A 27,315-nucleotide genomic window follows, 5' to 3' on the forward strand; every position below is an offset into this window, starting at 1 on the left:
GCCTCACCCTGGGAAATGAGGCACAGTTCTCCTCCACTTTGGGGCATCTGAACTCAACTGGGTATCCTTAGACATGCTCCAAAATATTAACAATAATCATTTCTAAATGTGGGACTATGTGTGGGTTTTATTTTCTTAATCTATTCTGTGTTCTCTACTGATTTTTCTTTTCATATTTAAAAAATGAAAGTTGTAAATAATTACTGAAACATCACAAATGGTGGAGTGTGTTATTCTGTAAATGGTGTTGCAAAAATACCCCTCAGTTTTGGGACTTTCCTGGTGGTCCACTCGTTAAGAACCTGCCTGCCAGTGCAGGGGAACACAAATTCGATCCCTGGTCCAGGAAGATCCCTCATGCAGCAGAACAGCTAAGCCCTTGCACCACAGCTACTGAAGCCTGAGTGCCTAGAGCTCATGCTCCCCAACAAGAGGAGTCCCTGCTCACTGCAACTAGATAAAGCCTACCCACAGCAATGAAGACCCAGCATAGTCAAAAATTAATTAATTAAAAAACCACTATTTAAAAAATTCAATTTTGAACCACATTTCACATGATAAAAAAAAGCAGATTTCCTTTGACCACATACTCCCCTTTCTGGAGAAAAGCACAGAGACATCAGATTAATTAGAACCAGAAGTCTGATGATATTGACTTCTAATTACCTCACCACCAACCAATCAGAAGACTGTCCATGAGCTGAGATCACATACCCCATAACCCTCTCCTAAGCATGTGGTCTCTTCCTCTTTTCCCTCTGTTATCTCAGAGCAAAATCTGGGGAATCAGGAGTTGGTTTTTTGGGACATGAGTCCACCTTCTCCCCAGGACTATGGGCTTCTGCAATAAAGCTGTCTTTCTTTTCCACCAAATCAATACTACTTAGTATTGGTTACTTAGGTGACTAGCAGTCAAACCTGAGTTCAGTAACATATGCAATGTATTAAATATATATTTTGAATGTGTATACACACACACACACACATTTACACATATATGAAAGTCTGGAGGAAACAGTACTCTTGTAATGGTATCATGAGTGGTGAGAATACAGGTGATTAATATTTCCTTATTTATAGTCTACATTTTTCAGTTTTACTATAATGAGTATATATCATTTTTTCTCGATAAGAAATTACTTTAACAATTTCACTAACCCAAATTAATTTCTTGATCACTTTTCTATATTTCCAATTTTTTCATGTGAATAGAAATATTGAAATTAAAAGAAAAAAAAGAAGAATCTCACATGAACATTGTCTTAAGGGAAAAGAAGCCTAAAAGTTTAGGGCTTGTTAGGACTTGAGTACACAGCATTTTTTTTCAATCACAAAGTTTGTTTTTCAAGAAAGTGACAAGAATCACTAATATATGATGAATATTAGCATACAAAGATCCTATCCAGGCGGTTAACAGACAAATATATTCTTATACTTCGATAGTTTCCATGCTCTGAGGGGAAAAGAAATTTACAACAGCTGAGTAATAAGATAGGAACAATTAAAATAGGTACACATTTTTATTTTCCATGTGCATGTATTTTAATTTGTTGATAAAATTTCACTCATTAAAAATTCATGCTTTTTTTTTAATCAGGGAGAACTCTCCTGAGGTAACAGTGTCTGGTTTTCATTAACCTGAACCTTACAAAAGGGTGACAGGACTTTCCCGTTCGTGCCAGTGCAGGCTGCTTCCTCTGCAGTCAGTACATTTCCGTGGGGCAGAAGACATCTAACTTGCTCCCTTAGGGCTGTTTCTGCACGCACTATGGCCAACTTTGTGGAGCTCAGTACCAAGGTTAAAGTGCCCATCTTGGGACTGGGCACCTGGAAAGTAAGTATGCAAATATTTGGACACCTTCTTCCCTTGAGGGGCTTTGGGCATTTTCTCCTGTCCTGAGGGAAAGCCCAGAGGCAAGGGTTTTGGGGAGGTAAATATTGGGTGCTGGAGGCAGGACTGAGGTTGCTTTCTCAGGGCTGATTCAGCTGTAGTGCTCCAAGACTGACTTTTTCCAGCAGTGGTGAGAGCTTTCCTAGCAGGTATCAAGTTTTAAGCAGTTTAAGTGAAAGTGTTAGTTGCTCAGTCATGTCTGTCTCTTTGTGACCCCATGGACTGTAGCCCACCAGAAGATCAGTAGTAAATGCTTCTTTTTCTTTCATTGTTTGGTTTGGCTGGATTAGACAGAATGTGGTATTTCTAATGCCCTTCCTTCCTTCCTTCTCTCTTTTTTCTTCCTCCCTTCCTTCCCCCCTCCATCTCTCTCTTTCCTTCTCTCCTTTCTTCAAAGAAAGAAAAACTTTCTGCCTTCGAGTGAGGGGAGACATTCCATTTTTACAAGGTTTTCTATTTCTCCTTTTCTGAAACAATAATTATATAATGTCTTTTATCCACTCTTAGGTATATGCCTGGTGCTGTACTTCAAATTAGACATTCACTGTGGCACTTACCACAGTGACCTCATTCATGCATGTACATGCTAAATCACTTCAGTCATGTTCAACTCTTTGTGACCCTATGGACTGTAGCCCACCAGGCTCCTCTGTCCATGGGGTTCTCCAGGCAAGAACACTGGAGTGGGTTGCCACGCCCTTCTCCAGGGGATCTTCCTGATCCAGGAATTGAACTCCCATCTCTTACATCCCCTGCATTGGTAGGCGGATTCTTTACCATTAGCATCACCTGGGAAGCCACAATGGCTTCATGAGGCAGATGCTGTTGTTATTATTCCCATTTTGCAGACAAGGTTTAGAGAAATTAAGCAATCTGCTCAGGCCACACACCTAGCATGAGATGAGCCTGAATTTATGAGGTAATAACTACTTTCTCTCTGAAAATTCTCTCTGAAAATTTGGTTTATTTCAAAATCCAGTGTGTAGCCTGGTCATTAGAGAGAGTTTGCTGTCTCTTCTACATACTTTGACTTCCCTGGTGGCTCAGAGAGTAAAGTGTCTGCCTGCAATGCGGGAGACCTGGGTTCGATCCCTGGGTCAGGAAGACCCCTGGAGAAGGAAATGGCAACCCACTCCAATACTCTTGCCTGGAAGATCCCCTGGATGGAGGAGCCTTGTAGGCTACAGTCCATGGGGTCGCAAAGAGTCGGACATGACTGAGTGACTTCAGTTCACTTCACTTCACTTCTACATACCTGGAGACACTTCTGGGCTGGAGGATGAACCTGAATTAGAAGGGAATATGCCTGAGCTAGGATGGGATGTGATGCTATAATCATAAAATGAATTTGCTTTCCTTTCTTCTCTTTTGAAAAGTTTTCCAAAGCATGCTTTTTCCCCAGGTGTCCCCCAGGAAAGGGGATCTCAGGGAGATCTTGGTTTGGAGAAGATGGGCTGAGTAAGACAGCTTATTGAAGGTGGTCTGGGGAGATGGTTTTTTCTTTGTCCTTTCAGTCTGGCCTAGGAGAAGTCAGAGAGGCTGTGAAGGGAGCCATTGACATAGGATATCGCCACTTGGACTGTGCTTATGCCTACAAGAATGAGCATGAGGTGGGGGAAGCCATCCAAGAGAAGATCCAAGAGAAGGCTGTGAAGCGGGAGGAACTCTTCATAGTGAGCAAGGTACCAAGGGCTCACCTGGTGGGAAGACTACACTTCAAAGCAGGCAGCAGTGTTGGATCTAGTCAGCATCCAGAATTCTGTCTTTTCATACTGTTCAGGGGGTTCTGGAGGCAAGAATACTGAAGTGGTTTGCCATTCTCTGCTCCAGTGGATCACATTTTGTCAGAACTCTCCACTATGACCCATCCATTTTGGGTGCCCCTGCACGGCATGGCTTTGTTACACAAAGCTGTGATCCATGTGATGATTTGGGTTAGCTTTCTGTGATTGTGGTTTTCGTTCTGGAGGCTTTGGAATTATAGTCTGCCCTTTGATGGATGAGGTTAAGAGGCTTGTGCAAGCTTCCTTATGGGAGGGACTGGCTGTGGGGAAAACTGGGTCTTCTTCTGGTGGGCAGGGATACACTCAGTTAATCTTTAATTCAGTTGCCTGCTGGTGGGTGGACTGTGCTCCTTTCCTATTAGTCGTTTGGCCTAGGGCAACCCAATCCTGGAGTCTACACGCTCTATGGTAGGGCTCCTCAGTTTGGTTTAGCTCAGCTGTGTCCGACTCTTTGTGACCCCATGGACTGCAGTGCGCCAGGCTTCCTTGTCCTTCACCAACTCCTGGAGCTTGCTCAGACTCCTGTCTATTGAGTCAGTGATGCCATCCAACCATCTCATCCTCTGTCATCCCTTTCTCCTCCTGCCTTCTGTCTTTCCCAGCATTAGGGTCTTTTCCAATGAGTCAGTTCTTCGAATCAGGTGGCCAAAGTATTGGAGTTTCAGCTTCAGCATCAGTCCTTCCAATGAATATTCAGGACTGATTTCCTTTAGGATGGACTGGTTGGATCTTCTTGCAGTCCAAGAAACTCTCAAGAATCTTCTCCAACACCACAGTTCAAAAGCATCAATTCTTCAGTGCTCAGCTTTCTTTATGGTCCAACTCTCACATCCATACATGACTACTGGAAAAACCATAGCTTTGACTAGATAAACATTTGTTGGAAGGGCTACTGGAGACCTCCAAGAAAGAGGAAATACCAAGGGAACATTTCATGCAAAGATGGGCACAATAAAAGACAGAAATGGCAAGGAACTAAGAGAAGCAGAAGCGATTAAGAAGAAATGGAAAGAATACACAGAAGAACTATACAAAAATGATCTTAATGACCCAGATAACCATGATGGTGTGATCACTCACCTAGAGCCAGACATCCTGGAATGCAAAATCAAGTGGGCCTTAGGAAACACTACTACAAGCAAGCTAGTGGAGGTGATGGAATTGCAACTCAGCTATTTCAAATCCTAGAAGATGATACTGTTAAAGTGCTGCACTCAACATGCCAGCAAATTTGGAAAATTAAGCAGTGGCCACGGAACTGGCAAAGGTCACTTTTGATTCCAATCCCAAAGAAAGGCAATGCCAAAGATTGCTCAAGCTACCATATAATTGTGCTCATTTCACATGCTAGCAAGATAATGCTCATAATCCTTCAAGCTGGTCTTCAACAGTATGTGAACCAAGAACTAGATGTGCAAGCTACATTTAGAAAAGGCAGAGGGACGAGAGAGCAAATTGCCAACAACTGTTGTGTCATAGAAAAAGCAACAGAATTCCAAAAAACAAAAACAAAAACACATATACTTCTGCTTCATTGACTACACTAAAGCCTTTGACTGTGTGAACCACAACAAACTGTGGAAAATTCTTAAAGAGATGGGAATACCAGACCACCTTACCTGCCTCCTGAGAAAACTGTATGCAGATCAAGAAGTAACAGTTAAAACCAGACATAGAACAAAGGACTGTTTCAAAATTGGGAAAGGAGTATGATAAGGTTGTATATTGTCACCCTGCTTATTTAACTAATATACAGAGTACATCATGTGAAATCCTGGACTGGATGAATCACAAGCTGGAATCAAGATTGCCAGGAGAAATATCAACCACTTCAGATATGTAGATGATACAGCCCTAATGGCAAAAGGAGAAGAGGAACTAAAGAGCCTCTTGATGAAGGTGAAAGAGGAGAGTGAAAAAGCTTGCTTAAAACTCAACATTCAAAAAACAAAGATCATGGCATCTGGTCCCATCACTTCATGACAAGTAGATGGAGAAAAAAATGGAACCAGTGGAAGACTTTATTTTCTTAGGCTCCAAAATCACTATGGATGATGACTGCAGCTGTGAAATTAAAAGACACTTGCTCTTTGGAAGGAAAGCTATGACAAACCTAGACAGCATATTGAAAAGTAGAGATGTCACTTTGCCAACAAAGGTTCATATAATCAAAACTATGTTTTTTTTTAGTAGTCATGTACAGATGTGAGAGTTGGACTATAAAGAAGGCTGAGCACTGAAGAACTGATGCTTTAAATCGTAGTGCTGGAGAAGACATTTTAGTGTCCTTTGGGCAGCAAGGAGATCAAATTATTCAATACTAAAGGAAATCAACCCTGAATATTCATTAGAAGGACTGAGGCTGAAGCTGAAGCTCCAATACTTTGGCCACCTGATGCAAAGATCTGACTCATTGGAAAAGACCCTAATGCTGAGAAAGATTGAGGGCAGGAGAAAAGGGTGAAAGAGTATGAGATGGTTGGATGGTATCACTGACTCAATGGACATGTGTTTGAGCAAACTCAGGGAGACAGTGAAGGACAGGGAAGCCTGGTATTCTGTAGTCCATTGGGTCACAAAGAGTTGGACATGACTGAGTGACTGAACAACACCAAGAACAACTCAGGTCACTTCCCCCAGCCATCTTCATCACTGTCTTTATAACATCCCTGGACACAAAAATCCACATTATCGTCCAGTGTTGGTGCAAAGATGCTGCTGCTACCCACCTGTCTTCAGTGGGTTTTCCCCTAGAGGAGAAGTCTCCATTGAGCCACGGTGATGTCCTTAGCATCCCTGTTCCCTGTTGGTGGGCTCCATCTTCCCCTTGGCAGCCAAAAGCTAAGACTGCAATTGGATCCTGAAGCTCCACCTTTCAGCACTGTGATCTCAGTGGTTGTAGCCCAGAGGTTCTCAGCTGGCAGGTACTTTGGAAAATTGTGGGACATACTTATTGTCATATATGAATTTCACTTCAGTTCAGTCTAGTAAAAGGCAAGCTACAGAATGTTATAAAAAGAGGGAGGGGTGGAGTGAGAGACGGTTGCTGCTGCTATGGCTGAGTCACTTCAGTCGTGTCCGACTCTGTGCGACCCCATAAACGGCAGCCCACCAGGCTCCCCCATCCCTGGGATTCTCCAGGCAAGAACACTGGAGTGGGTTGCCATTTCCTTCTTCAATGCATGAAAGTGAAAAGTGAAAATGAAGCCGCCCAGTCATGTCCAACTCTTGGTGACCCCATGGACTGCAGCCTACCAGGCTCCTCCATCCATGGGATTTTCCAGGCAAGAGTACCGGAGTAGGTTGAGAGGGTTGAGAATCACTGAATATGCATTATACCCAATTTGCTAAAAGCAACTAGTTATAGGTACTTGGAATGTGCTTGTATCTAGTGGGACAAATAGACCCCATTGGTTGCACCTGGATAAATTCCTTGTAGAGTTATCATTTGTGGCCCATGGGCTTGGAGATATAGGAGAGCAGTAGAGGATCACCTGTTCCCAAAGTCTTAAGAACTTAAATGCTGGTCACGGCTCATACCTTCAGAAAGCCTACTGCTGAGGAAGAGAAAGGCACATGTGAACAGATGCTGAGTCTGTGCCCAAATATGGTACCTGATGTAACAAATACACAGAACACCAGGTGAGTCAAAAAGATAACTTGCCGTTGACACTTAAGAGTTGTCAGTGACTTCCAGAGAAACCTGGTGTTCCAGAGAAACCTGGTGACCTTGCATCCCTGGATGATGCATCTTAACCCCCTGTGCTGTAAATGGCCTGCCCCTGGGGTTAGCTCAAGCTGAGGGTCAAAAAGCAGGGAAAGCAGAGAAAGGTAGCCCCTTCTCTGTCCATTGCTGACTTCTCCCTGCTCTGCTCTCTGCAGTTATGGCCCACCTTCATGGAAAAGCATCTAGTGAGGGAATCCTGTCAGAAGACCCTCAAGGATCTGAGACTGGACTATCTGGACCTCTACCTTATTCACTTTCCGCAGGCATTACAGGTTGAAGTTCCTCCCCGTTCCAATCTCTGGTTCCTGGACACATGTTGGAAGATAGCAGCTGTGTCAGGAGTGGGGAGGGGAGTGTTGGGGGCTGGAGGCTGGGGACCAAGGGGAGCTGAAGCAAGAGGCCTTGTACTTCAGGACTCCACAGGAAAGTTTTCAGGATGAGACGGTGGAGCAGAAAGACACTGTCCTGAAAAGAAGTCCAAGCCCATGGACCAATGTGGTGGTGACCACACACCTTGGCTTTCTCTGTTACGTTTGAGAAAATTATGATTTCTAGCAGCCCAGGTAAGCTGCAACTTCCACGCTGCTTTGGTCCTGATTCCATGCCAAGGGCTCTCCTCCCAGGGCAGCTCTTACATAATGCTGTTTCAGGGCTCAATCCTCTCGTTAACTGATGCACTGGGAATGCCATTTTGGAGAGGAGCCTAAGTATGATCGTGCTGAAAGGTAGCCAGTGCTCAGTGAGGAATAGGACTCTGCTCCTGCCTTTGCCAGAGAGCCTGAGGGACATGAACTCCCAGCTCTCTCACCTCTTGAAATTGAACTTTGTCCCCAAGTGCATGTGAGAAATCAATGTCCACAGGGCTAATGGTGGCTTTTGGATGTGCTTATGATAGACTTTAAAATCAGTCCAGCAGTTTCTGGGAATTCCCTCAGGGTCCAATGGTTAGGACTCCATGCTTTCACTGCCAAGGGCATAGGTTCAATCCCTGGTTAGGAAACTAAGATCTCAGAAGCTGTGTGGCATGGCCAAAAGAAAAAAAAGTCCAATAATTTCTAAAATATAAGAACTTGTGTTTTTTACTCTAGCAGATTGATTTAGAGATTTTATTTCAACTCAGCTTCTTGAAATTTATACTGTGGAGCTTGAAAAAAAAATTGTATGCAGATGTGGGTGTTTAGGACGAGTTAGGATCCTGAAACCTCACTTGACAGAATCAGGTGTTTAGATGCACACTGCGCTAAGCTTCTTGTTTCGCATTTACAGCCTGGGGAGGACTTCATTCCCAAAGACGATAAAGGCGATACCATCATCAGTAAAACAACATTCTTGGACACCTGGGAGGTAGGTTCCGTCTTGTTCTCAGTGGACTGGGAGTGAAAACTTGCCTTCAGTCACCTACAAGGGTCTACACCAGTGTGAAGGAGCCCAGGTGCTCAATGAGGTTTTATCTCCTCATCATTTTGTAATTCTTTGAACTCCTTCCTAATCATCTTTGACTTTTGGGGTTCACCTGACACTTCTTATATTTTTGAAAACTAAGACCGAATCCTCAAAGGAGACTGGGAGTACGACGTATCTGATTTCAGAGGATACCCGGTTTATTCTTAAACCAGGGAGAGGGATTTGAAACAGAGTGTTGCCCTGGAATTGCATTAAAGGTATTGATTAAAGTGACTTAGTGCAGGTTATTTAACTCCTCCAAACCTCAGTTTCTTCTGTATCTTAAAAAAAAATCTTCCAATAGATACTAATAATATAAAGCTTCCTGGGTGACTCAGTGGTAAAGAATCTGCCTGCTAATGCAAGGGACACGGATTTCACCCCTGATCTAGGAAGATCCCCCATGCCTGGGAGGAACTAAGTCGGTGCCCCACCACTACTGAGGCTGTACTCTAGAGCCAGGGGGCAGCAACTGCCGAAGCCCATGCGCCCTAGAGCCTGCGCTCTGCAAAAAAAGAGCAGCGCCTGCTCACCACAGCTGGAGAAAGCCCTCATGCAGGAATGAAGACCCAGTGTGACCAAAAATAAAACTAAATTAATCAAAAGACAACAGAAAAACATTTAAAAGTTAGCAATAATAAAACAGCAATGATTATGTGATTAAGAGCCATTCTAAAATAATAAGCCATTGTCTATATCATATCTCATGAGCAAGAGCATATATATATCAGTTCAGTTCAGTTCAGTCACTCAGTTGTGTCCAACTCTCTGCAACCCCATGAATCGCAGCACGCCAGGCCTTCCTGTCCATCACCAACTCCTAGAGTTTACTCAAACTTATGCCCATTGAGTCGGAGATGCCATCCAGCCATCTCATCCTCTGTCGTCCCCTTTTCCTTCTGCCCCCAATCCCTCCCAGCATCAGGGTCTTTTCCAATGAGTCAACTCTTCACATGAAATGGCCAAAGAATTGGAGTTTCAGCTTCAGCATCAGTCCTTCCAATGAACACCCAGGACTGATCTCCTCCAGGATGGACTGGTTGGATCTCCTTGCAGTATATACACACACTGTGTGTGTATACACAGTCTCTTCAGTTGTGTCCAACTCTTTTCGACCCTATGGTCTGTAGCCCGTAGGCCACCAGGCTACTCTCTGCATGAGATTCTCCAGGCAAGGATACTGAAGTAGGTTGCCATGCCCTCCTCCAGGGTTATGTGTGTGTATATATATATATATATATATATGTATATATATACATATATATATATGTAAATCAAGTTCTTTTGGGAAAATCTTATGAAGGCATCATTCTGTCAAACATTCTGCTATCCTGAGCATATAATTAAATATAAATCCATGGTAAATGTGACAGAACATCACTGCTGTCCAAGCCAAAAGCTGGCTGAGCCCACATACATGAAGGTGGGTTCAAACTTCAAGTTTAAAAATGCTGTTTTTCTTAGATTTACATATTCTTTTTAATCTAATAACCACACAAGTCTTTATCCAACTACATAATCTTAAACACTTGTTTGATATACTCACTAAAACAAATTTATGAAGCCTAAATTTTCAAGAAAATATAGTACTTTCTTTCTGCTAGTGCCAAAAGAGTAACCATAAAGAGAAACATAAATTCTGGTACTTAACTAGTTTTTAAAATGTCAACATATTTATTTTCCTACCACAAACAAACTCCTGTGAGAGAAATATTTCAGGATGATGATTTAATGAACCATCTAACGGTGGGAAATCAATCCTGAATATTCATTGGAAGGACTGATGCTGAAGCTGAAGCTCCAATACTTTGGCCACCTGTTGCAAAGAACTGACTCATTAGAAAAGACCCTGATGCTGGGAAAGATTGAAGGCAGGAGGAGAAGGGGATGACAGAGGATGAGATGGTTGGATGGCATCACCAACTCGATGTACATGAGTTTGAGCAAGCTCGGGAGTTAGTGATGGACAGGGAAGCATGATGTGCTGCAGTCCATGGGGTTGCAAAGAGTCAGACATGACTGAGCGACTGAACTGAATTGAATGTTTTATGTGCATGGGCTCAACTCAGTGAATGTTTCATTCCTGAGAATGAAAGTTATGGTAAGACCTACAACAGAGCCTAAGATTTCAATAGACTAAGCTTTTGCATTAAATTTGACAAGAGGGCTCTGTCATATACATTACCTTGGTAAAACAAGACCTCTGAAATATCTTAGGGATTATTCTTTGTGAGATATGGAGACTGAGACACCTCTAGTGTTGTTTCCACCAGAGTTTTGACCTTATTCTTATTTTCCCTTTCTTTTTTATTTTTTTAAGTTATGAGATTATGATAACACATTTACCTGAGACTTGGAAAATACAAGACAAAGTTACATATAGTTCCACTATATGTTATGATTTTTTTAGTAGATAAATTGAGATTTTTAGTTGGAGTTTCAATATCAAACTCTCAAAAATTAATAGAATGAATAGACAGAAAAGTAGAAGGAAATAGTAGACCTGAAAAGTACCATGAACCAACTCAACATAATTAAGATTTACAGAATTTTCACACAATGGTAGGATACAGATTCTATTCAAGTTCTCACAGACAATAAACCGGGAGACACTGGAACATATCCAGGGACATAAAACTAGGTACAAAAATTTCATGGTCTAAAGGTATTGAAATCATGCAGAGTCTGTTCTCTTATCACTGTGGCTTTATGTTAGAAGTCAAATTCTTTTTATTAGTTCGGCTAATCCACACACATGCTCCTGTCCCGGAGAGGACTGAGCCAAACTAGGGTCCTTGAGATCTCTCTAGCAGTGGCCAAAGTCGTCCCTTTCTATGACAGGCCATGGAGGAGCTGGTGGACGAGGGGCTGGTGAAAAACATTGGGATCTCCAACTTCAACCACTTTCAGATCGAGAGACTCTTGAACAAACCTGGACTGAAATACAAACCAGTGATCAACCAGGTAAATTGTTTAGTAAAGGGTAAGGGTTCTGTTCTATTATTTCTTAGATGTCTGGAGGCAAGTTCAATGCTTTGCACTAAGTCTCGTCTTGAAGGTCAGGCATCACGTACTTTGTGGGTCATGGGGGACGGGTCTCGGAGTCTGGTTTAGCCAGCCTAGCAAGGGGCAGGATTTGGCCTTTGCTGATAGGCCTTTTTCTGTGTGTAGAACTCCCAATGAGCAGCTCAAAGAGCAGGTGGACTTTCCCAGTGATGAGAACTGCTTGCTTTTACAGGTTGAATGTCACCCATACCTCACGCAGGAGAAATTGATCCAGTACTGTCAGTCCAGGGGCATCAGTATCACAGCTTACAGCCCGCTAGGCTGTCCAAATAGATCTGGGTGAGGCATCTGATCTTTCTCTCGACATTCTTTTAAGAAAGCCATCAGAAAGAAAAATGCGTGTAAGGCAATGTGCCTGGTATACTCAAACAGTGGGGAAAATATGGGAACTTAAAAAAAAACAAAAACCAGCAACCTTTTGGGAATACTCCAGTTTAGCCACCTAGCACTGGACCAGCCTTTGCAAAAACTCCTGAGGCTTCAGAACCCATGGGTGGACCCCTGGGTAAGACATGAAGCTTTCAAATCCTTTTGCCTTATCTACCACATGAGGAAGACTGACGATCAGCCTTGGGCCCACACCGGAGTAATATTCAACTACATATGGTAGCCATGGTGATTATGCACACCAACCATCTTCTCCCTCTAGGGCCAAACCAGAGGACCCTTCTCTACTGGAGGATCCCAAGATTAATGAGATTGCTGCAAAGCACAAAAAATCCGCAGCCCAGGTATAAAGTGTATAGTTTCTTTACCTGCCTCAAACTAGACTTGTGTAATTCTTAATATTGCCTTCATTTAGCTCCTGTATTTCTTTTATTATCTTATGTTTTGGCTATGCTGGGTCTTCATTGCTGAGAGAGGGCTTTCCCTCATTGGGGTGAGCGGGGGCTTCTCATTGCGGGGGCTTCTCATTGCATTGGCTTCTCTTGTTGCAGGCTTCAGTATTGTGGTGCCTGGGTTTAGTTGCTCTGACGCATGTGGGATCTTCCCGGAACAGGGACCGAACCAGTATTCCTGGCATGGCAAGGAGGACTCTTAACCACTGGACCACTGGGGAAGCACCTGTTTAACTCCTTGAAGGGAAAGGGAACAAGAGAGGAAGCCCTCTAAGGCCTTTCCTTGAAAGTCTGTTTGTTTGGACCTCCAGGAAATAGCATGGTTATCACTGAAACAGGGATGGCCTCTAACAACTTCTGTTGAGACTGGAGGATCAAGAACAAGAGCATGGCTTTGCAGCCAGAAGACTTGGGTTCAGAACCCAGCTCCACTACATATCAGCCTTACGATCTCAAACACTATCCCAGGTCACTTTATTTTTTAAAAAGGAAGAATATAGGGTTGTTGTGAGGATTAAGGGAGAGAACTGAGCAGAGGACTGAGAAGTTATCTGATAGCTATAAAGTGCTCAGTGTATATTAGCTATTATAACTTAATAAAGACACAGTGAACGGCAGAGATGTTTCATTTTCTGAAAAAGTAGAGGGAGTGGTCGTTGCAGATGAGTGTAAATGAGAAGTCCCCTTTTGCACAGGTTCTTATCCGGTTCCATATCCAGAGGCATGTGATTGTAATTCCCAAGTCTGTGACACTCGCACGCATCGCTGAGAACTTTCAGGTAAGGTTCTGGCTGGTTCAGTCAGTTCAGTGGCTCAGTCGTGTCCAATTCTTTGCAACCCCATGGATTGCAGCACACCAGGCTTCCCTGTCCTTCACCAGCTTCCGGAGCTTGCTCAGACTCCTATCCATCGAGTCAGTGGATGCCATCCAACCATCTCATCCTCTGTCATCCCCTTCCCCTCCTGCCTTCAATCTTTCCCAGCATCAGGGTCTTTTCAAATGAGTCAGTTCTTCGCATCAGGTGGCCAAAGTATTGGAGTTTCAGCTTCAGCATCAGTCCTTCCAGTGAATATTCAGGACTGATTTCCTTTAGGATTGACTGGTTTGATTTCCTTGCAGTCCAAGGGACTCTCAAGAGTCTTCTCCAACACCACTGTTCAAAAGCATCAGTTCTTCAGTGCTCAGCTTTGTTTATAGTCCAACTCTCACCTCCTTACGTGACTACTGGAAAAACCATACCTTTGACTAGATGGACCTTTGTCAGCAAAGTAATGTCTCTGCTTTGTAATATGCTGTCTAGGTTGGTCATAGCTTTCCTTCCAAGGAGCACACTGGTTTTCTCAGTGGAGGAGGGGATGGCAGAGACTCCTTCACCAGGTTTCTCATGCTGTCCTTGTGTTTTCTGTGGGCTTCCACCACCTTCCCACCACCCTGCCATCTCTCAGGCCAGGGAGCTGACCTCAGGGCTGAGATGAATGACCCATGACCGAGGGTGGGCTGGGGGAGCAGCCGGTGATATCCTGTCAGGTCTGAGCACAGCTGTACCTCTCCACTGCCTGAGAAGGTCTGGGCTGTCCCTAAGCAGTTGTGTTGTGGGCCACACACAGCAGCAGACAGTCCTGCCTATGCTTCTGCCTCTCAGCACCAGGAGAGAGATAGATAGTACTAGAAGACCTGCCTTTCTGGAGGAACCCATGTGTCCATCAGGGGGCTTGCACCCTGTGCAGTTCAGAGCCTGTAAGGCAAGGAGGCTTAAAGGCTTTGGAACACAAAACCTCAGAAACACAGCAGTCTCTGTGTGGCACCCAATTTAGAGCCATTCGTGTCTGGAGGACGTAATGGGAGAAACTCCCTTGGCTAGTTACTCCTGTGGATGTGAGCTTGCTCCCTACTAGCGTGGCTGGAGATCTCAAATTGCACCAGGAACTGGTTTGCTGATGATGTTCTGGAATTCTCACTTTTCCAGGTCTTTGACTTTAAATTGAGTGATGAGGAGATGGCGACCCTGCTCAGCCTCAACAGAAACTGGCGGTACTGCCCCTTTCCCTGGTAAGTGGCGCTGGGCTGAGTTAATTAGGAGGATTGCCAGGTGTTTGTCTAAATTGGTAGAAGTTTAGCTAGAAGGATTGAAAGATAACTGGAACTACTTTTATTTCATATGCCATTTTCTGGTAGTGTTGAAAATCAAAACTGGAATACCTAGAATTATTATGAGGAAAGAGCGGGTGTGTGTGCTCAGTCACTCAGTTGCATCTGACCCTTTGCGACCCCATGGGCTGCAGCCCACCAGGTTTCTCTGCCCATGGGGATTCTCCAGGCAAGAATACTGGAGTGGGTTGCCATGCCCTCCTCCTGGGGATCTTTCCAACTCAAGGACTGAACCTGGGTCTCCTGCATTGCAGGCAGATTCTTTACCATCTGAGGCACCAGGGTAGACATATCCTTAATTGCTGCATATTGTTGGGGCTCCTGAATGTAGTTCTGGAATCTTAAGAGAGAACATGTTGTTAGTAGGTAGAAGGCAGAGGCAGTCATTCATCCTTTCATCCACTAAGTATTTATTGAGCATCTACTATGTGCCAGGCACACTCTAGGTGCTTGGGGATATCATCTAGACAAAGTTCCTGCCTTCACAGTCTTACATGCTAGTAAGGGAGTACAGAAATAAACTCACAAATAAGTATGTTGATTGAGAATGAATCCTACAACTGACAAAGAAAGTGAATTGTAGGAAGGCATTGTCTACCTTCTCTACTCCATTCCATTCTCTATTCTATTCTAACTTCTCTATTTTCTATTGAGAGAATACAGAAATAACCTCTCTCTCTCTCTCTCTACACACACACACACACACACACACACACACACACACACACACACATCAGACTGCAATAAAGGCTAAGCAGAAAAATCAAGTAGGATAGTAAGGGAATAGGGAGTGGAGGGTGCTGGGGGAGTGATCCCTTAAAAAGGAGGAGTCAGAGGAAGCTTTGCTGATTGGTGACAGTTGAGCAGAAACCTGAAGGAAGTGAGGGATGAGCCATGTGGATACCTGGGGAAGAGCATTCTAGGCAGTGAGGATGGCAAGCACAAAGGCCCTGAGGTGGAACTGTGTTTGGAGCACTGGAGTAAGAGGTCGAGTGGGGCTGGAGCAGAGCGAGTGAGCGGCAGAGGGAGAAAAGGCGAGGTCAACAGTGTCAGGGGCTCAGAGCAAGCAGACATGTAGACACTGTGAGGAGGGCTTTTGGTTCGTGCTCTGAGGGTGCTGAGAAGCCAGTAGAGGATTCTGAACCGAGGAGTGGCATGATGGGGCTTGTGCTTTAAAAGCCCCACTCTGATTTCTGAATTGCGAGACTACAGGGAGACTGCTGTGATAACCCAGGGAAAAGGCAACAGTGGCTGGACCTGGGTGATGGTGAGTAGAGAGAGCCATCCAATTCTATATACATTGGGAAAGCAGAGCCAATCGGATCTGCTAATCCATTAGGATTCAAAGGAGGCTCCAAGTCTTTGGTTCTGGTGTTGCCTGAATCACACACAAGATGGAATCGCCATTTTGGGGGAAGAAATCAGGAGTTTGCCTTGGGACATGTTTGCAATATCCAGTAAAGTTCTAAGTGTGTGAAAAGTGAAAGTGCTAGTCACTCAGTCGTGTCCAACTCTTTGCAACCCCATGGACTGTAGCCTCCCAGGCTCCCTTGTCCATGGAATTCTCCAAGCAAGAATACTGGAGTGGGCCGCCATTTCCTACTCCAGGGGATCTTCCTGACCCAAGGATTGGACCTGAGTCTCTTGAGTCTCCTGCATTGGCAGGTGGATTTTTTACCACCGTGCCAACTGGGAAGCCCTTGCTTTTGTTAGAGAACAACAAGCAGCAGCTACTTAGAATGAAAAGAAGTGTCAAAAGTAAAATGAGGGAAGTGGGAGGGAGGCTCAAGAAGAAGGGGATATATGTATACTTATGACTGATTCACCATGTTGTATGGCAGAAACAAATACAACATTGTAAAGGAATTATCCTCCAATTAAAAAAAAAAGTAAAAACAGCCAAAACAAAACAAAAAGGTAAAGTAAAGGACTTCCCTGGTAGTTCAGTGGCTAGGACTCCATGTTCCCAATGCAGGAAGCCTGGGTTCTATCCATGGTTGGGCAACTATTAATAAATCCCACATGCCACAAATAAAGATTCCACATCCCAAAATGAAGTTTGAAGATCCTATGTGTCGCAACTAAGACCAGAACAACTAAATAAAATAAAATTTTAAAAGTAAAGTAATACCTTGCTGGAGAGGAAACTACTTCTCTCCTGGAGGCATTAGAGGGGTGGGACTCAGGAGTGAATCCACCCAGTTCAAATCCCAGCTCTAACACTTAATGTATTGGACTTGTAACCTTGGGTAAATTTCCCAGGCTGGTTTCTTTATTTGCAAAGTTGGAATGCTAGGATTAAACACAGCTAACATCTCTTGAGTGTTAACTTAGAATGTGCCAGGCACCCTAAGCCCAGTGCATGCATCATTAACTCATTCAGTGATCATAACAGGCCCAAGTTATTCTATTGTTGTTCCTTCCAGGGTTATTATTTATTAGCTACCATTATGAAGCTCTCTGGTGTCCTGGTCATCATCCCCCCACCCTCCTTCTTAGCACACCATTCAGATCTGTTTGAGGGAAGGTGGAGGAAGACTTGGGTTCTTATAAAATCTTGGGGGAAGGGGAGAAGATGATAGAGAGCAAAGCTCATAGGATCCATGAAGAAGAATGCCATTTAACCCAGAGTTTAACATTGGTGTATTCTTCACAACTGTTTTCTCTGCAGGCTGAAAGGTCTGGAGGAGTATCCCTTCTATGCAGAATATTGAAGCTGAATCTCTTAATGCACATTATCCTTCTTCATCTTACTGAAGTGTAATTCTCTCCACCAGTGTCCTATTGTAGCCAAGATTGTCTGAAATCACATCAAGCCTGCCCTGCTGAAGTCCAGGGGTTAGGCAGTTGCTGTATCTGGACTGGTTTGTTCAACCAAAGGAACAGATTACAACTGGGAGATTCAAGTTGGATAAGCCAATTACATTTTTTTTTCCCCTCACTTCTTCGATCTGATTATGGGGACTCCACTAAACTTGAGGATACAATGACTGAAAATAATAAAGAATAATAATAACTAACAGGTATTGAGAGTTTACTATGCGCCAGCACTATTTGGGTGTTTTTTTGTATGTGTGTCTCACTGAATCCTGCAACCACCCCTTGGAGGGAGATATGCTTACATTTCACAGAAGCTGAAATGCAGGAATGGGGAGGCCAAGGCACTTGGTCAGGGCCACTCAGGTTATAAGTGGATGAACCACTTTCAAAGGCTCTAGGAGAGCTTTGGTTTCACTGGCAATCAAAATGTCATCTACATACTGAAGAAAGGCTCCCTCATATAACTGTAGGTCCTTTAGATCTTTGGCTAGGGCTTCCCTGAAACTGGGAGAAGCATTCTTGAATCTCTGGGGAGGCACAATCCTGCAGAACTGCCATTTCAATTTGGTCTCTGGGTCATCCTATTCAAAAGCAAAAAATCCCTGTGACTCAGGACTTTAGGATGTGCAATAAAAGGTCTCTTTGTGACCCCATAGACTGTAGCCCACCAGGCTCCTCTTCCATGGGGTTCTCCAGGCAAGAATACTCGAGTGCCTAGCCATTCTTTTCTCCAGGGGATCTTCCTGACCCAGGGATGGAACCCAGGTCTCCTTCCTTGCAGGTGGATTCTACCTTCTGAGCCACCAGGGAAGCTATGTAGGCCCAAAACTGTAAGCCAGCAGAAATCTCCAGAGAAAGTAAGGTATAGGGGTTGGGTGCCACCAGATGAATGTCCTCATCCACCAGATGAATGAATGAATTGCTCTCAGGTCCTGTATAAAGTGATATTCTTGGGTCTCCAGCTTCTGGACTGGTAGGATGGGAGTGCTGTGTGGTGACTGGCAAAGACAGATGAGGTTATGTCCAAGGAAGGCACATATTACTGGCTGGATTCCCTCTCTGGTATGTTCCCTTACGGTCTATTGTTTTAAGTTCAGAATGTTAGACCTTGGATGGAGTTCCACCTGTGCAGGGTGTTGCTGACTTTGCTCTTCATGGGTTCCCATCTGGCCAAACATCCCATCTTACCTTCTGCAGGATCTCTTCAGGTAATTTCAGGCGCTCAGCCTTTCCCAGCTATAGTAATGCTGCTTGAAGCAAGTAAGATTGTCCTGGCAGCTCCTTCATGTCCATCCTTTCTTGGGAAAAAGTTCCTCTTGCATTTAGTTTACTCACGAGGTCTCTCGTCCCAGCAGATGTATCGGACACTCAGGCATGTACAGGAAACTGCCTCAGATAAGTCTCTCTCATCTGACATTCCTGCGGTTTCCATAAGGGCTTTTGGAGAGGTTTAGGAGATAGTCGTTAACACTGAGGAGGTGTGGCCCGTTTAGTACTTTAGCACAGAGAAGTTAGCTCCGGTATCAATCAAAAAATCAACAAGCTTATTTCCCCCAGTCATTTTCACCCAGGGCTCCAGGTAGGAAATGTCAGGGGAGCCAGTGGTTCCTAGGGGAGCCCCCTAGGCCCTGTCACTCTTGGCCACAATCAGTCATCTGGGGCATCCGTGGAAGGAGGAATGAACAAACTGTTTCTGTATCTGTGGTTTCCCTGGCACTCTGCTAGAGAGCTTCGGGGTCTTGGTTCATCATTTTGTTTTTAACCTCACGAGGCTTGTAAGTTACAGAGTATGGTATCACACTTCCCATCCATATTTTTACATTCTTGCTATTATACATTCATAATCTATGAGATTGTTTTGAGTGCTTTTAAAAATTAAAAAAAATTTTTTCCTTCATGTGATTATGATTTCCTTAATTTAAAATCTTAGGTACAGGATAAAAAGATTAGATTCCTATTAGCAAGTTATATGACATTTTTTGTTTCACTTGAGTTTAACCAGAGGTGAATTAAAATGTGGATATGGAGAAATATTTTAAAAAGCAACTTCCTAGTTTTCTCTGATTTTATTTTTCACATCTAGATCTCAAATAATGAGAATTTTGCAGGCCTTGGATTCTTCAATTTCACAATTCTAACCAATACAATGAGTCCATCTTAATATTTTTTCACTGATTTTGGATTGCTGGGAATAAAGCCACACTAGCCATCAATTAGGTGGCTCAGTGGTAAAGAATCTGCCTACTAAGGCAGGAGACTCATGTTTGATTCCTGAGTCGGGAAGATCGCCCGGAGGAGGAAATGGCAATTCACTCCAGTATTTTTCCTGTAAAATTCCATGGACAGAGAAACCTGGAGGACTACAGTCCATGGGGTTGCAAAAAGTCAGACACGGCTGAGCATCCTGCATCCAGTCTAATGTATACACTACAGGTGTGTTAACTCTGTCTACTCTATGATTATGTCATTATGTAGTGAATTTTCCTTTTCTTATGGGGAGAGAGGATGAGGAGTAATGGAAGGGGCGGATGCTGAGGCAGGATATGGGAAAGGAAGGAAGACTGTCACAGGAAGTAGGTGAACAAGAAGTGGTCCTCATGTCCCAAGTATGTCTCTCCACCCATATTTTTTGCATTGAGCTGGGAAGATGGGTACCAGCCAATATGGAGATCTGCAAAATCACTGCTTCGGTCCTACAAGTCCCAGGGACTCTCAGGACCAGACAGGACTCATTAGTATTTAAGTAGGATCTGGTAAGGGCTTCCCAGGTGGCTCAGTGGTAAAGAATTTGCCAGCCAATGCAGGAGCTGCGGAAGATGTGGGTTCGATCCATGGGTCAGGAAGATCCCCTGGAGAAGGGGATGGCAACCCACTCTGTGTTCTGACACAGGAGTCTGGTGGTCTACAGTCCATGGGGTCACGAGGAGTTGAACACAACTCAGAGACTAACACTGTCATCTCACTTTCAAAGTAAAGTCTATCTAGAAAAATATAAGATTTTTTCCTAGGTGGTAACCAGTGAATTTCATGTTTGTTATTCTCTTACATAATTTTCATATTTTCTAAAGTAAAAAATTCATGTTTATAATCAGAGATGTATTAAGTATCAAAAAAATAACAAACATCCAACTCAATTAGTTATTTCCCACACTTATTGAGAAAGTCAAATCAAAGAAACACTTATAATTTAGATTATTTTCATTCAATTGGCCTTTCAACTTTAGAAAACAAACACACTTAATGTACTACAGGTGGAGTTTGATTGTTGTCGTTCACTCACTCAGTCTTGTCCAACTCTTTGCGATGCCATGGACTGCAGTGGCCAGGCCTCCCTGTCCCTCACCGTCTCCCGGAGTTTGCCCAAGTTTATGTTCATTGCATTGGTGATGCTGTCCAGCCATCTCATCCTCTGATGCCCTCTTCTCCTCCTGCCCTCAATCTTTCCAAGCATCAGGGACTTTTCCAATGAGTCATCTGTGCACATCAGATGACCAAAATACTGGAGCTTCAGCTTCAGCATCAGTCCTTCCAGTGAATACTCAAGATTGATCATCCTTAAGATTGACTGGTTTGATCTCCTTGCTGTCCAAGGGACTTTCAGGAGCCTTCTCCAGCACCACAGTCCAAAGGCATCAATACTTTGGTGTTCTGCTTTCTTTGCAGTCCAGTTCTCACAACTGTAGTGACCACTAGGAAGACCACAACCTTGACTATACAGACCTCTGTCAGCAGAGCAATGTCTCTGGTTTTCAACACACAGTCTGGGTTTGTCATCACTTTCCTGCTAAGAAGCGATCATCTGATTTCATGGCTGCAGTCACCACCCGCATTGATTTTGGAGCCCAAGAAGAGGAAATCTGTCACTACGTCCACGTTTCCCCTTCTGTTTGCCATGCAGTAATTGGGCCAGATGCCGTGATCTTAATTTTTTAAATATTTAGTCTTAAGCCAACTCTTTCACTTAACTCCTTCACCCTCATTAAGAGGCTCTTTAGTTTCTCTTCACTTTCTGCTGTTAGAGTGGTATCATCTCCATGTCTGAGGTTGTTGATGCCTATCTTGATTCCAGCTTGTAATTCATCCAGCCTGGCATTTCTCATGACGTGCCCAACATATTGATTAAATAGGGTAACAGAAGATAGCCCTGTCATACTCTTTTCTTGATCTCTGAACCAACTGGTAGTTCCATACAGGGTTCGAAGTATTGCTTCTTGACCCGCATACAGGTTTCTCAGGAGACAGGTAAGATGGTCTGGTATTCCCATCTCTCTAAGAGGTTTTCACAGTTCGTCATGATCCTCACAGTCATAGTCGATGAAACAGAGATAGATGTTTTTCTGGAATTCCCTTACTTTCTCTATAATCCAGCAAATGTTGGCAATTTGATCTCTAGTTCCTCTTCCTTTTCTAAACCCAGTTTGGACATCTGGAAGTTCTCGGTTCTCATAATGCTGAAGCCTAGCATTCAAGATTTTAACCATGACCTTACTAGCATGGGAAATGAGTGCAACTGTCCAATGGTTAGCATTCTTTGGTACTACCCTTCTTGGGAATTGGGATGAGGATTGACCTTTTTCAGTCCTGAGGCCCCTGCTGGGTCTCCCAGATTTGCTGACACAATGAATGCAAAAGCTTTATAAATTTGATTACACTGTGTTTAAATTTATATCCAGTTTGTATTTTCTCATTTGTTGTCATCAGGGTAAATGTTTTCCCAGCAATTCCGGGGAAGTTTTTCACCTTTCACCTGTTCATGCTGACTTTCAGCACTTTTGTTGGTTCAAAACGGTCAGGGTCCACATAGGCAGAAAGGACCAAGAAAAAGACTTTGACCATTGTTTAAAAATTACACACACAAATAAATAAATAAAAAAAATAAAAATTACACAAGAGGGGTGGTTTGAGATTACCACTGAGTGTGTGCTCCAGGGCCTCTGTCCTGGTGGTTCTCACTGCCTGGAATGTTCTATCTACCCTCAGACAGTGTGAGCAATTTTCTGTCTCAGATTCTCTGGGTCTTTGCTTGTTATCTTCTTTGAAGGCCTTCCTTCACCACACTATTTAAAATTAATCCATCTCTGGTATTCCCTCTTTCTCTTCTCTGTTTTCTCTTTTTCCTGTGGCATTTATTTATCTAACACGTTACATATTTTATTTATTTGTTGTTTGTATGAGGAAACATCAGACAATCCCACCATAAGAGCTGTTCAACAAAATTAGTGGTCATGTATCAAAATGGCAAAGCTGAAGCTCAAAGGGACAGAAAGAGTGTTCCTTTCGATAGTGTATTAAGAATGTAATTAACGTTTTTTAAAGCACACAGAAATGCCAAGGGTTTTGTTAAGGTCCCAGGCCATTTCTTTATATAGCAATAAGCAGGGTTTTTAATAGTTTCCTTTTAATTTTAAAAGGAATTAATATTTGCCAATTAATTTTACATATTTCTCCTAGAATTCAGCAAGCAGTAAATACAGAGGGCCTACATTTTGGTTTCTGCTTTTTAAAAAAATCACCCTGGACTTTTTTTTTTTTTTTTTAATTAGTTGTCTTAACAAACTTACAAACATCAGTCTCTGGACATAACCAGAAAGAAGGTCAGCAGTTTCCACTTTTTGAGCAGCCCCACTGCCTTCTATGTGTTTGTTTCTCCACACTTGGCACTACCATGTCCAAATACAATCTTATCAATTGTTACATGGTTGGCCAAGTTCCCTGCACCATGACGCTACCTAGCATCCTCCTCATCCCGTCTTTGGATCTGGGCTTTGGCCTTCTGTTGACAAAACACGTATCACTGTCTCTTTCTCTCCCACCAAGGCAAGGGCGGTGGAGTTAGAGGGGGAAGCTTCTGAAAATCGAAAATATCCACCACCCCCAGCTCATTCCTTTCTCTTTACAACCTTTCTTTTTCCTGGTGTTAGTTATCATAATAAAGTGACACACACATCACCTAAATATATTTTGCAGAATAAATCAAACACCAAGTATTTGTATAAGTCCAGAAAGAGGTTAGCAGATTGAAGTTAGAACCTACAGCTCTTCTGAAAGTATTAATAATTGCACATGTGCCAAAATAAAGCTCCTTCCCTTCTGCCTGCCTCTCAGAACATGTGGCTTTTCCTAGACCCACTCTTTCCACTTCCTGGCAACAATTTGAAAACCAGCTAGTCCTGAGGGCTCTTGAACTCTTGAACAAATTCCTTAATTTCTGCTTGAGAGTTCAGAGGGAAAAAATTATCTCAGGAAAATACATGTCTCTACTCCTTTCTTCTCTGATTCCAGAACTTTAAATGTGCCTCTTCTTTCAGATTTGCTTGACTTATTTCTGAACCAACTGGTGATATTCAAGAGTGGAAAATACTGCTGCAATTGCTATTTTCTAATTTTTTTGTAATTTATTTCTTTTCTACCTACAAGCTAGAAGCCAAGCACCCAGACTGACTCTTAAATATTTGCTTTGTGTGCTGTATGCCAAGTCACTTCAGTAGTGTCTGACTCTTTGCCACCCTGTACACTGTAACCTGCCAGGCTCCTCTGTTTATGGAATTCTCCAGGCAAGAATACTGGAGTGGGTTGCCATGCCCTTTTCTAGGGGATCTTCCCAACCCAGGGATCAAACTCAAGTCTCTTATGTCTCTTGCATTGGTAGGCAGGTTCTTTACCACTAGCACCACCTGGGAAACCCAAATATTTGCTTTGTGTGCATATTCAGTCTTGTCCAGCTCTTTATGACATCATGGTCTGTATCCAGCCAGGCTTCTCTGTCCATGCAATTCTCCAGGCAAAGATACTAGAGTGGGTTGCCATTTCCTTCTCCAAGGGATCTTCCCAACCCAGGGATCCAACTGATATCTCCTGGGACTTCTGCATTGGCAGGCAAATTCTTTTACCACTGAGGCACCTTTGCTTCATTCTAATTATCAACCTTGTGAATCTGTAAACTGAAAGATAACTGTGCAACATGAGGTTTGTAAGTTAAGTTATATTCAGCATCTTACTGAGGACTATAGCCCAGGAGACTATGGCCTCTTCATAGCTCTGAGAAACTACTTCTAAGAGGTAGGAGGGATGATAGTTCATATATATATATTTTTTTTGACAGGGGAATCCATGCAGTCAAGTATGCATCTTGATAAAAGATTGCTGCTAGTGTTGCAGTGAAATAAAAAAACAATTTTCTTTTTCTCTTTTGCCTTTTGAGTCCTTCTCTACTTTAACTGTTCCTGATCTACTGTCTGCATTGATAAGAAAGTTTCCTTCTTTTCAGAAGACTAACCTGTGTTAGAAAAACGCCGCGGGAGGAAAAAAGCCGCCTCTAAGGACCGGTGGTGAAGGCCTTTATTGAGCGGTCGCTCTCGGGCAGAACTCCCGGGGGCGGGTGAGTGAGGAAACAAAGGGAGTCTGCGAGGTATGAGGGGTGGGGAGGGGTTTTATAGCCAGGGCCGGCGTCCAAGCCAGGTCTTTTCATATAAGGAAGAAAGCGCGGGCTACAGCAGCGGTCAGTGTCCGAGGGCTCCGGGTCGGTACCTGATTGAACCAGGCTGCAGGGGGTCGGTCCTCGGAAGTTAGCCAGCCTCCGGAATTTGCCTTGCGGCACTTTTTCTGGGGCATGCCCCGACCTTTCAACCTGTTGTGTAAACTACATCCTGCACTTATGTACCTGTTACCTTCTAACTCTGCATGAGCCACACTCCGCATCTTTTATCTTCTAACTTTATGCTAGTCACATCCTGATGCTCGACTTGACAGCACTCTCTCTGCAATGCCCCCCGCCCCCCCCCTCGCTTGTAGTTTGTTTTTCCCTCTTTTGGCATTACAGAAAGAAAGTTGCAATGCAAGCCACAAAGGACAATGGACTTACTACCGGGACCAACTGCCAGACTCAAATTACTAGGCCAACTGATGCCAGCCTATTGACTGTTTTGATACAATTCAAAAATAAAGAAGAATACAGGATCCTTACCTTACACCTTTGCTCTTTATTGCCAACCCCTGACTGTGAGTCCCAACTATATGATCCCCTTGATTCCCCAGGGAGGGGAGACACAGTTCTTGAGGCAGAAAGCTACTGTGTTCTCTCCTCTGCAGGCTTGAGGATTAAGGCTATCTTCCTATTTCCTTGAGACTCTGTCTCCATATTTTCTTATTCTGCTCCAGTGGGCAGAGAAAGCCAAGATTTTGGCACCACTGTTTGACACCAGTCCAAACAACAGATATCTCAAGTCAGTGATTTTAGTGCTTTACTATGTATGGGAACATGCAAGAAGCCGGATTCATCAAAGTTCTTCCTGAGATATATATCTAACTGTCTAAGGGGCCCGTATGTTGGAGGCACGGGACATCCTATTATCATCTTCCTTTCCTCCATCTGGAACACAGATTGCGTCCTCCTGTTATCGTCTTGATCTCTTCTGTCTGAAGTTTAGGATGCACTGTTGGTCAGCCACTGCAGGGGGTTAATCTTTGTAGAACTGGCTGGTGACCCGGTGACCCAAACGCTCTTTGCTCTTCCTCTGTTTGCAAATCTACCAGACGATAAGCAGTCTATTCACAGCTGTACGCTCTACAAGTTCTGCTGAACAAATAGGTTTGTCTCCCTGGAGCTATGCCCTGCTTCTCTGTATGAGGTAGGCCAGAGCCAGCAGCCGAGGGAGCCCCAAGGCTAAAGTGCATCTGTGTGTTTTGGGCTGTGGCAGAAACGATAGGACTGATTTAAGAGATTCACCTGGTGCCAGCCAGACTAGACTCACAGGCTATCGAGGCTGGTGGGGCTTTAGAAGCACTGAATATCTTCCAGGCCTTCAACTTCTCAGTCTGGCTAATGCCCAGCCTCCTCTGGTGGCCAGGAATTCACTTCTGACAACTAGTATTCAGGAAAATCTTGTGTTAAGAGAGGTCTTTCTTATGTTGAGGCATAATATGCCTTCCTATATCTTCTGAGGGCTTCCCTGGTAGTTCAGATGGTAAAGAATCTGCCTGCAATGCAGGATACCCGGGTTCCATCCCTGGGTTGAGAAGATCCCTTGGAGAAGGGAATGGCTACCCACTCCAGTATTCTTGCCTGGAGAATTCCACGGTCAGTGGGCTATAGTCTGTGAGGTCACAAAGAGTTGGACACAACTATCAGTATATATCTTCTACCTAGAGGTCTCAGTTCTGTATACTGTGATCACATGGCATTCTGATCCTTTTGTAATAGGGAAAAACAAATCTGACTCCATATTGAATCTGTTTCTTTTACTTTAACCTTTGTATTCTATTGCTTTTGCTGCAAGTTAATCACAAAGGAATGTTGCCTATAGCTTAAAGTATACACAATGGCTCATCTCTGGGACACCTGCCTCCCAGGCCTGAGCATTAAGCTAAAATACTGTTGTTTAGCTCAGGGGAAACATCCTGACCAGGCCCACTTATGGATGGCTGCAAAGAAATTAATGCAATCCCTCTGCAGTCTGGCCAGAACCAGGAAATATTTGTAAATAGTTTTTGCCTTTTTTTTACTTTACTTTCTTCACCTCCCCCTCTGTAATCTATAAAAGAAACTAGTATCCAAATCTGGGTAAGGGGCTTCCCTGGTGGTCCAGTGGTTAAGAATC

At 43.6% G+C, this 27,315-nt stretch overlaps 1 protein-coding gene across 1 annotated transcript; it reads left to right on the forward strand.

Annotated features, from left to right (window-relative positions):
- Positions 1–1,768: 1,768 nt before the first annotated feature.
- AKR1B10 (aldo-keto reductase family 1 member B10) lies at positions 1,769–17,613 on the forward strand. The gene is made up of 10 exons (XM_061166422.1): positions 1,769–1,834; positions 3,406–3,573; positions 7,558–7,674; positions 8,669–8,746; positions 11,687–11,809; positions 12,084–12,190; positions 12,561–12,642; positions 13,446–13,529; positions 14,718–14,782; positions 17,571–17,613. Exons 1-10 carry the CDS (start codon positions 1,769–1,771, stop codon positions 17,611–17,613), a joined length of 933 nt encoding a protein of 310 aa, XP_061022405.1.
- The last annotated feature ends 9,702 nt before the right edge of the window (positions 17,614–27,315 follow it).

Source organism: Dama dama, chromosome 18 (assembly GCF_033118175.1).
Source record: "Dama dama isolate Ldn47 chromosome 18, ASM3311817v1, whole genome shotgun sequence".
In the NCBI taxonomy this organism is placed as follows: Eukaryota; Metazoa; Chordata; class Mammalia; order Artiodactyla; family Cervidae; genus Dama; species Dama dama.